This window comes from Cheilinus undulatus, linkage group 3 (genome assembly GCF_018320785.1).
Source record: "Cheilinus undulatus linkage group 3, ASM1832078v1, whole genome shotgun sequence".
NCBI lineage: Eukaryota > Metazoa > Chordata > Actinopteri > Labriformes > Labridae > Cheilinus > Cheilinus undulatus.
Genome location: NC_054867.1, coordinates 53,594,169 through 53,605,212, shown reverse-complemented (window position 1 = coordinate 53,605,212; position 11,044 = coordinate 53,594,169). Strand labels below are relative to the sequence as shown.

Here is an 11,044-nt window from a genome sequence, read left to right as displayed (position 1 = left end):
CCCTACCAGGGGCATGAAGCCCCCGACAACATAGCTCCTAGGATCACTGAGACACGCAAACCCCTCCACCACGATAAGGTGGCAGCTCAGGGAGGGGAATACAACAGCCTGACACAAAAATTTACTTAATTGTTTTGTTCACATTTTTAGCCCTGTTTTTTTTTTTTTTCTTCTATTGACTTGTGTTTATTCAATAATTTTATCCCCGTTTTATAATCACAGTGCTTCCTAGCTCAAAATAAACCTTGCTGTTATACAAGTTTTATTACAAACATGCACTGGAAATCAAAATTTAAGTTAGCTTTTTTTTTGGGGGGGGGGGGCTTGTGATTATTCAGTAATTTTGTCCCCGTTTTATAATCACAGTGCTTTCTAGCTCAAAATAAACCTTGCTGTTAAACAAATTTTATTTTAAACATGCACTGGAAATCAAAATTTAAATTAGTCTTTTTAATTAAGAAAGCCAAATTTTGGTAATTTTCTGGTTGTGTAGGCTGTTGTTTGTCAGGGCGAAATCAGAACCAGCCAGAGCAGAAATCGAAAAAACCTTGACTCTTGCGTTGCTCTGCCATCTGGCTGGCATTAAGCTCATCTCCTGTTGATTTGAGCTTAAAGGCCATCACATGAGGGCAATCGTCAGGACACTCTGATCTGATCCTTAAATCTAGCTGAGTTTGGAGGATCTGTAATTGATCACGAAGAGCATCTTCTCTTAGGCATGATTTGATCTGCTCATGTGCATGCAGGGATTTCTCCAACTTGAGCAGATCTTTGAACTTCTGGACTTCTTTTTGGAGAGTTTGTTTACAATGTGTAAAATTCTCAATTTCTATCTCCAAATTGTCTTTGATGCAGCACAAGCTTTCATTTTTTTGTCGCAAATCAGTGATTTCTACACGGAAGTTTTGACTTTCGATCTTTGAGGCATCTATTACCTTTTCTGCATCCTCTAACTTTTTGTTGGATGCTTCAAGGTTTTGTTTGAACGTCTCAATGTCCAATGCTAAACATTTGTTTTCATCAGACACTGAGTTATACCGGGTCTCACAGTTAGATAGCCTCAATTCTGCCCTTTCAACTGCTTGAGTACGGTCTTGAAGAAGCATGTCTTTCTGTTGAAGTTCTTCTTCTTTTTCAGACAAAAGACTTCTGATCATCTCATGCTGTCTTGTCAGTTCGTCCACATTTCTCTGAGAAGCGTTGAGGGCTTGTTCGCTCCTTTCCCTGATGTCTTCGAGATCCTTGACTGCCTTTTCTGCATCGTGTAACTTTTGGTCAGATGCTTCAAGGTTTTGCCTTAAGGTCTCAATGTCCAAGGCTAAACATTTGTTTTCATCAGACACTGAGTTATACCGGGTCTCACAGTTAGATAGCCTTAATTCTGCCCTTTCAACTGCTTGAGTTCGATCTTGAAGAAGCATGTCTTTCTGTTGAAGTTCTTCTTCTCTTTCAGACAAAAGACTTGTGATCTTCTCATGCTGTCTTGTCAGTTCGTCCACCTTTCTCTGAGAAGCGTTGAGGGCTTGTTCGCTCCTCTCCCTGATGTCTTCGAGTTCTTCAATTGACTTTTCTGCATCATGTAACTTTTGGTCAGATGCTTCAAGATTTTGCCTTAAGGTCTCAATGTCCAAGGCTAAACATTTGTTTTCATCAGACACTGAGTTATACCGGGTCTCACAGTTAGATAGCTTTAATTCTGCCCTTTCAACTGCTTGAGTTCGGTCTTGAAGAAGCATGTCTTTCTGTTGAAGTTCTTCTTCTCTTTCAGACAAAAGACTTCTGATCATCTCATGCTGTCTTGTCAGTTCGTCCACATTTCTCTGAGAAGCGTTGAGGGCTTGTTCGCTCCTTTCCCTGATGTCTTCGAGATCCTTGACTGCCTTTTCTGCATCGTGTAACTTTTGGTCAGATGCCTCAAGGTTTTGCCTTAAGGTCTCAATGTCCAAGGCTAAACATTTGTTTTCATCAGACACTGAGTTATACCGGGTCTCACAGTTAGATAGCCTTAATTCTGCCCTTTCAACTGCTTGAGTTCGGTCTTGAAGAAGCATGTCTTTCTGTTGAAGTTCTTCTTCTCTTTCAGACAAAAGACTTGTGATCTTCTCATGCTGTCTTGTCAGTTCGTCCACATTTCTCTGAGAAGCGTTGAGGGCTTGTTCGCTCCTCTCCCTGTTGTCTTCCAGTTCTTTGACTGCCTTTTCTGCATCGTGTAACTTTTGGTCAGATGCTTCAAGGTTTTGCCTTAAGGTCTCAATGTCCAAGGCCAAACATTTGTTTTCATCAGACACTGAGTTATACCGGGTCTCACAGTTAGATAGCTTTAATTCTGCCCTTTCAACTGCTTGAGTTCGATCTTGAAGAAGCATGTCTTTCTGTTGAAGTTCTTCTTCTCTTTCAGACAAAAGACTTGTGATCTTCTCATGCTGTCTTGTCAGTTCGTCCACCTTTCTCTGAGAAGCGTTGAGGGCTTGTTCGCTCCTCTCCCTGATGTCTTCGAGTTCTTCAATTGACTTTTCTGCATCATGTAACTTTTGGTCAGATGCTTCAAGATTTTGCCTTAAGGTCTCAATGTCCAAGGCTAAACATTTGTTTTCATCAGACACTGAGTTATACCGGGTCTCACAGTTAGATAGCTTTAATTCTGCCCTTTCAACTGCTTGAGTTCGGTCTTGAAGAAGCATGTCTTTCTGTTGAAGTTCTTCTTCTCTTTCAGACAAAAGACTTGTGATCTTCTCATGCTGTCTTGTCAGTTCGTCCACATTTCTCTGAGAAGCATTGAGGGCTTGTTCGCTCCTCTCCCTGTTGTCTTCCAGTTCTTTGACTGCCTTTTCTGCATCGTGTAACTTTTGGTCAGATGCTTCAAGGTTTTGCCTTAAGGTCTCAATGTCCAAGGCTAAACATTTGTTTTCATCAGACACTGAGTTATACCGGGTCTCACAGTTAGATAGCTTTAATTCTGCCCTTTCAACTGCTTGAGTTCGGTCTTGAAGAAGCAAGTCTTTCTGTTGAAGTTCTTCTTCTCTTTCAGACAAAAGACTTCTGATCTTCTCATGCTGTCTTGTCAGTTCGTCCACATTTCTCTGAGAAGCGCTAAGGTCTTGTTCACTCATGTCCCTGATGTCTTCGAGTTCTTTGACTGCCTTTTCTGCATCCTCTAACTTTTTGTTGGCTGCTTCAAGGTTTTGTTTGAACGTCTCAATGTCTAAGGCTAAACATTTGTTTTCATCAGACACTGAGTTATACCGGGTCTCACAGTTAGATAGCTTTAATTCTGCCCTTTCAACTGCTTGAGTTCGGTCTTGAAGAAGCAAGTCTTTCTGTTGAAGTTCTTCTTCTCTTTCAGACAAAAGACTTGTGATCTTCTCATGCTGTCTTGTCAGTTCGTCCACATTTCTCTGAGAAGCGTTGAGGGCTTGTTCGCTCCTCTCCCTGTTGTCTTCCAGTTCTTTGACTGCCTTTTCTGCATCGTGTAACTTTTGGTCAGATGCCTCAAGGTTTTGCCTTAAGGTCTCAATGTCCAAGGCTAAACATTTGTTTTCATCAGACACTGAGTTATACCGGGTCTCACAGTTAGATAGCTTTAATTCTGCCCTTTCAACTGCTTGAGTTCGGTCTTGAAGAAGCAAGTCTTTCTGTTGAAGTTCTTCTTCTCTTTCAGACAAAAGACTTGTGATCTTCTCATGCTGTCTTGTCAGTTCGTCCACATTTCTCTGAGAAGCGTTGAGGGCTTGTTCGCTCCTCTCCCTGTTGTCTTCCAGTTCTTTGACTGCCTTTTCTGCATCGTGTAACTTTTGGTCAGATGCTTCAAGGTTTTGCCTTAAGGTCTCAATGTCCAAGGCTAAACATTTGTTTTCATCAGACACTGAGTTATACCGGGTCTCACAGTTAGATAGCTTTAATTCTGCCCTTTCAACTGCTTGAGTTCGGTCTTGAAGAAGCATGTCTTTCTGTTGAAGTTCTTCTTCTCTTTCAGACAAAAGACTTCTGATCTTCTCATGCTGTCTTGTCAGTTCGTCCACATTTCTCTGAGAAGTGCTAAGGTCTTGTTCACTTATGTCCCTGATGTCTTCGAGTTCTTTGACTGCCTTTTCTGCATCCTCTAACTTTTTGTTGGCTGCTTCAAGGTTTTGTTTGAACGTCTCAAAGTCTAAGGCTAAACATTTGTTTTCATCAGACACTGAGTTATACCGGGTCTCACAGTTAGATAGCTTTAATTCTGCCCTTTCAACTGCTTGAGTTCGGTCTTGAAGAAGCATGTCTTTCTGTTGAAGTTCTTCTTCTCTTTCAGACAAAAGACTTGTGATCTTCTCATGCTGTCTTGTCAGTTCGTCCACCTTTCTCTGAGAAGCGTTGAGGGCTTGTTCGCTCCTCTCCCTGATGTCTTCGAGTTCTTCAATTGACTTTTCTGCATCATGTAACTTTTGGTCAGATGCTTCAAGGTTTTGCCTTAAGGTCTCAATGTCCAAGGCTAAACATTTGTTTTCATCAGACACTGAGTTATACCGGGTCTCACAGTTAGATAGCTTTAATTCTGCCCTTTCAACTGCTTGAGTTCGGTCTTGAAGAAGCAAGTCTTTCTGTTGAAGTTCTTCTTCTCTTTCAGACAAAAGACTTGTGATCTTCTCATGCTGTCTTGTCAGTTCGTCCACATTTCTCTGAGAAGCGTTGAGGGCTTGTTCGCTCCTCTCCCTGTTGTCTTCCAGTTCTTTGACTGCCTTTTCTGCATCGTGTAACTTTTGGTCAGATGCCTCAAGGTTTTGCCTTAAGGTCTCAATGTCCAAGGCTAAACATTTGTTTTCATCAGACACTGAGTTATACCGGGTCTCACAGTTAGATAGCTTTAATTCTGCCCTTTCAACTGCTTGAGTTCGGTCTTGAAGAAGCAAGTCTTTCTGTTGAAGTTCTTCTTCTCTTTCAGACAAAAGACTTGTGATCTTCTCATGCTGTCTTGTCAGTTCGTCCACATTTCTCTGAGAAGCGTTGAGGGCTTGTTCCTCTCCCTGTTGTCTTCCAGTTCTTTGACTGCCTTTTCTGCATCGTGTAACTTTTGGTCAGATGCTTCAAGGTTTTGCCTTAAGGTCTCAATGTCCAAGGCTAAACATTTGTTTTCATCAGACACTGAGTTATACCGGAACTCACAGTTAGATAGCTTTAATTCTGCCCTTTCAACTGCTTGAGTTCGGTCTTGAAGAAGCAAGTCTTTCTGTTGAAGTTCTTCTTCTCTTTCAGACAAAAGACTTGTGATCTTCTCATGCTGTCTTGTCAGTTCGTCCACATTTCTCTGAGAAGCATTGAGGGCTTGTTCGCTCCTCTCCCTGATGTCTTCCAGTTCTTTGACTGCCTTTTCTGCATCGTGTAACTTTTGGTCAGATGCTTCAAGGTTTTGCCTTAAGGTCTCAATGTCCAAGGCTAAACATTTGTTTTCATCAGACACTGAGTTATACCGGGTCTCACAGTTAGATAGCTTTAATTCTGCCCTTTCAACTGCTTGAGTTCGGTCTTGAAGAAGCAAGTCTTTCTGTTGAAGTTCTTCTTCTCTTTCAGACAAAAGACTTCTGATCTTCTCATGCTGTCTTGTCAGTTCGTCCACATTTCTCTGAGAAGTGCTAAGGTCTTGTTCACTTATGTCCCTGATGTCTTCGAGTTCTTTGACTGCCTTTTCTGCATCGTGTAACTTTTTGTTGGCTGCTTCAAGGTTTTGTTTGAATGTCTCAATGTCTAAGGCTAAACATTTGTTTTCATCAGACACTGAGTTATACCGGAACTCACAGTTAGATAGCTTTAATTCTGCCCTTTCAACTGCTTGAGTTCGGTCTTGAAGAAGCATGTCTTTCTGTTGAAGTTCTTCTTCTCTTTCAGACAAAAGACTTGTGATCTTCTCATGCTGTCTTGTCAGTTCGTCCACATTTCTCTGAGAAGCATTGAGGGCTTGTTCGCTCCTCTCCCTGATGTCTTCCAGTTCTTTGACTGCCTTTTCTGCATCGTGTAACTTTTGGTCAGATGCTTCAAGGTTTTGCCTTAAGGTCTCAATGTCCAAGGCTAAACATTTGTTTTCATCAGACACTGAGTTATACCGGGTCTCACAGTTAGATAGCTTTAATTCTGCCCTTTCAACTGCTTGAGTTCGGTCTTGAAGAAGCAAGTCTTTCTGTTGAAGTTCTTCTTCTCTTTCAGACAAAAGACTTGTGATCTTCTCATGCTGTCTTGTCAGTTCGTCCACATTTCTCTGAGAAGCATTGAGGGCTTGTTCGCTCCTTTCCCTGATGTCTTCGAGTTCTTCAATTGCCTTTTCTGCATCATGTAACTTTTGGTCAGATGCTTCAAGGTTTTGTCTTAAGGTCTCAGTGTCCAAGGCTAAACATTTGTTTTCATCAGACACTGAGTTATACCGGGTCTCACAGTTAGATAGCCTTAATTCTGCCCTTTCAACTGCTTGAGTTCGGTCTTGAAGAAGCACGTCTTTCTGTTGAAGTTCTTCTTCTCTTTCAGACAAAAGACTTCTGATCTTCTCATGCTGTCTTGTCAGTTCGTCCACATTTCTCTGAGAAGCGTTGAGGGCTTGTTCGCTCCTCTCCCTGTTGTCTTCCAGTTCTTTGACTGCCTTTTCTGCATCGTGTAACTTTTGGTCAGATGCTTCAAGGTTTTGCCTTAAGGTCTCAATGTCCAAGGCTAAACATTTGTTTTCATCAGACACTGAGTTATACCGGGTCTCACAGTTAGATAGCTTTAATTCTGCCCTTTCAACTGCTTGAGTTCGGTCTTGAAGAAGCAAGTCTTTCTGTTGAAGTTCTTCTTCTCTTTCAGACAAAAGACTTGTGATCTTCTCATGCTGTCTTGTCAGTTCGTCCACATTTCTCTGAGAAGCATTGAGGGCTTGTTCGCTTCTCTCCCTGATGTCTTCGAGATCTTTGACTGCCTTTTCTGCATCGTGTAACTTTTGGTCAGATGCTTCAAGGTTTTGTCTTAAGGTCTCAATGTCCAAGGCTAAACATTTGTTTTCATCAGACACTGAGTTATACCGGGTCTCACAGTTAGATAGCTTTAATTCTGCCCTTTCAACTGCTTGAGTTCGGTCTTGAAGAAGCAAGTCTTTCTGTTGAAGTTCTTCTTCTCTTTCAGACAAAAGACTTGTGATCTTCTCATGCTGTCTTGTCAGTTCGTCCACATTTCTCTGAGAAGCATTGAGGGCTTGTTCGCTTCTCTCCCTGATGTCTTCGAGATCTTTTGACTGCCTTTTCTGCATCGTAACTTTTGGTCAGATGCTTCAAGGTTTTGTCTTAAGGTCTCAATGTCCAAGGCTAAACATTTGTTTTCATCAGACACTGAGTTATACCGGTCTCACAGTTAGATAGCCTTAATTCTGCCCTTTCAACTGCTTGAGTTTGGTCTTGAAGAAGCATGTCTTTCTGTTGAAGTTCTTCTTCTCTTTCAGACAAAAGACTTGTGATCTTCTCATGCTGTCTTGTCAGTTCGTCCACATTTCTCTGAGAAGCATTGAGGGCTTGTTCGCTTCTCTCCCTGATGTCTTCGAGATCTTTGACTGCCTTTTCTGCATCGTGTAACTTTTGGTCAGATGCTTCAAGGTTTTGCCTTAAGGTCTCAATGTCCAAGGCTAAACATTTGTTTTCATCAGACAATGAGTTATACTGTGTCTCGCAGTCAGATAGCCTTAATTCAGCCCTTTCAACTGCTTGACTTCGGTCTTGAAGAAGCAAGTCTTTCTGTTGAAGTTCTTCTTCTCTTTCAGACAAAAGACTTGTGATCTTCTCATGCTGTCTTGTCAGTTCGTCCACATTTCTCTGAGAAGCATTGAGGGCTTGTTCGCTTCTCTCCCTGATGTCTTCCAGTTCTTCGATTGACTTTTCTGCATCATGTAACTTTTGGTCAGATGCTTCAAGGTTTTGTCTTAAGGTCTCAATGTCCAAGGCTAAACATTTGTTTTCATCAGACACTGAGTTATACCGGGTCTCACAGTCAGATAGCCTTAATTCTGCCCTTTCAACTGCTTGAGTTCGGTCTTGAAGAAGCAAGTCTTTCTGTTGAAGTTCTTCTTCTCTTTCAGACAAAAGACTTGTGATCTTCTCATGCTGTCTTGTCAGTTCGTCCACATTTCTCTGAGAAGCATTGAGGGCTTGTTCGCTTCTCTCCCTGATGTCTTCCAGTTCTTCGATTGACTTTTCTGCATCATGTAACTTTTGGTCAGATGCTTCAAGGTTTTGTCTTAAGGTCTCAATGTCCAAGGCTAAACATTTGTTTTCATCAGACACTGAGTTATACCGGGTCTCACAGTTAGATAGCTTTAATTCTGCCCTTTCAACTGCTTGAGTTTGGTCTTGAAGAAGCATGTCTTTCTGTTGAAGTTCTTCTTCCTTTTCAGACAAAAGACTTGTGATCTTCTCATGCTGTCTTGTCAGTTCGTCCACATTTCTCTGAGAAGCGTTGAGGGCTTGTTCGCTCCTCTCCCTGATGTCTTCGAGATCTTTGACTGCCTTTTCTGCATCGTGTAACTTTTGGTCAGATGCTTCAAGGTTTTGCCTTAAGGTCTCAATGTCCAAGGCTAAACATTTGTTTTCATCAGACAATGAGTTATACTGTGTCTCGCAGTCAGATAGCCTTAATTCTGCCCTTTCAACTGCTTGAGTTTGGTCTTGAAGAAGCATGTCTTTCTGTTGAAGTTCTTCTTCTCTTTCAGACAAAAGACTTGTGATCTTCTCATGCTGTCTTGTCAGTTCGTCCACATTTCTCTGAGAAGCATTGAGGGCTTGTTCGCTTCTCTCCCTGATGTCTTCCAGTTCTTCGATTGACTTTTCTGCATCATGTAACTTTTGGTCAGATGCTTCTTCATCAGACACTGAGTTATACCGGGTCTCACAGTCAGATAGCCTTAATTCTGCCCTTTCAACTGCTTGAGTTCGGTCTTGAAGAAGCATGTCTTTCTGTTGAAGTTCTTCTTCCTTGGCTGTTAAACGAATCCGAGTTTCTCGAAGCCTTGTTTCCAACTCGTGGTTTTTTAAGCTCAGGTGCATACAGTTTTCTTCCCAAACCTGGCTTTCTGTTCTGTTCAGTCTTCCGCCATTCGCTTCTACAGCTTCGTAACCGCAACAGAGGATTCCATGTTCTTGAATAGCAGACTTGATTTTATCACTGTGCGAAGCCATTATACGCAAGTCCTTTAAGGAATTCACCAAGGCCTTGCACTCTGGCTTCACAATATCTGCTCCATCATCCACCTCCTCACCTAACACTTCATCGTTAGAGCAATAATTTTCAACCTTTTCCTTATGTCGAGCGAGAGCCCAATTTCTTTTCTTCAGTTGTTGGCTGTGCTGAGCAGCACTGAGGTCTTGCTGACCTCCACTAGCTTCCCCTAGCAGGGCTTCATCTGGCCTCTCAGAAGCCTCTGTCTCAGTCATGTTAACCATGTACGGCTCTTTGAGGGTGTCTTTTTGTCTTGCAAAATCTTCCCACCTGTTGTACAGTTTTTCAACATGTTTACAGAGGTCCATGTCTTCATCTCCAAAATAACGTTTAAAGTTTTTCAAGTCCTGTCTCTGGTTTTCCTTGACTTTGGAGTAATCGAGTAGCATGTGTTTGGCCTCCTGAAGCTCATTGTCAATGGACTCAAACTTTCCCTTCCAGTCCAGCATCTCAGAATAGACATTTTCTTTTATTATGATAAGAGTCTCTATCTGGTCGTTCAAGTTTCTGATATGTTCGTTCAAGGCCAAATTTTCATTTGTTACTTTCTCATTTTCTTCTTGAATTTCCTTTTTTTTCTTGCCTCCCCTTTTCCAAAATTTCATCCTAGGCCCCCTTGCATTTCTGCCGTGGCTCTCATTTCCTTTGAGGTCCATGACAGTATTGTTGGGGGTCTCACTGTCTTGGCAGAGGTTGTCAGGTATATCCAATGAGTCTTGCTGGGTCATATTTTAAGCTTTCCTTCAGACAAGAAAAGCTGTTGTAAAGTTTTGACAGAAATTGCATAATCTATTATGTCTATTAATTAACATTGGTTTGGCTTTGATGTCTTTGATCTGCACAGTGAGGGGATTCCCTCCGATGAGGGAATTCCCCCCGATGAGGGAATTCCCCCCGATGAAGTTCTGCCTAAAACTGCTTCAACTTTGAGATTCTACAGATTCTGCATACTTCCTCTTACAGACTTAATTCATGCTTTAAAACGTAGACAAACTCTTCAGCTATTTAACATGTATTCAGCTTTTAGTTATCTTCTACAGATTTCGAGATTTCACAGTTTAAGCAGCACAAACTTTTGGGGTTTTACACAAAACAGTCAGACTTCAGAGTGCGTGACATCAGCCTACTGGTGGGACAGAAGAAATCTCCCGAACAAACTTCCATAAAATCCACAAACTTCACTCCACAGACATAAAAAAGGCATAAAAACGGAGGAAATCTTGTCCTGCTACTGTCAGACCAAGTACCAAAGCCATATCATGCACAGTTTTGGCATGAGAGGACCAACTGTCTCAAGAACGGCAAACCTTCACTCATCTGCTGCAATGTTATGGATTCTTAAGTGTCAGTCTTCATAGTCAGAAAGAAGCCCTTTTTTATCCTACTCTCGTAGCATGATTTCTCACTTCCCAGACATAGAAAACATACCATCACGTTCGTCAGCTTCTGCTGATTCTCAAGATACCTTTGGTTTTCTGCTAGGTTTTATAAGTACCTCATAAATTGACGTTGTTTGAGTGCATATTCTGACCTCTCAACCCTGTTTTCTGAGCCCACTTTAGCTGAAACTAACAGGTGTGACTAGTAAGCTTTTATCTCAGCTGTGATGTCATAGAGGCATTCGTTACCGTTAGCAACCTAGGAGTCCTACACACACACACTAACACAAAGTCATGCTTTAAAGAGGACATGAAACGTCAAAAAGGACCACACTATAGCGATACTGGGATTATTATGACACACATATGGAATGAAAATCCTATCTTTGTTCAAGAGCATGCTTTAATTTTTGAGAGCAAAGTTTCAAGTTTTGAGAGCAAAGCCTTTTCGTTTTGAGAGCATTTTT

The 11,044-nt window shown here is 41.7% G+C and overlaps 1 protein-coding gene across 1 annotated transcript; it reads right to left on the bottom strand.

Moving 5' to 3' along the window:
• Nucleotides 1-515: 515 nt before the first annotated feature.
• Nucleotides 516-7,243, bottom strand: LOC121507339 (interaptin-like). Its single transcript, XM_041783621.1, has 2 exons — nt 5,130-7,243; nt 516-5,031 (listed from the first exon to the last, which is right to left on the bottom strand). Exons 1-2 carry the CDS (start codon nt 7,241-7,243, stop codon nt 516-518), a joined length of 6,630 nt encoding a protein of 2,209 aa, XP_041639555.1.
• Between the last annotated feature and the right edge of the window lie 3,801 nt (nt 7,244-11,044).

Coding starts and splice junctions, on each gene's coding strand:
- LOC121507339 (XM_041783621.1), bottom strand. CDS start 7,243: ATGCAGAAAAGGCAGTCAAAAGATCTCGAAGACATCAGGGAGAGAAGC. Junction 5,032..5,129: donor CTATCTAACTGTGAGTTCCG/GTATAACTCAGT, acceptor TACACGATGCAG/AAAAGGCAGTCAAAGAACTG.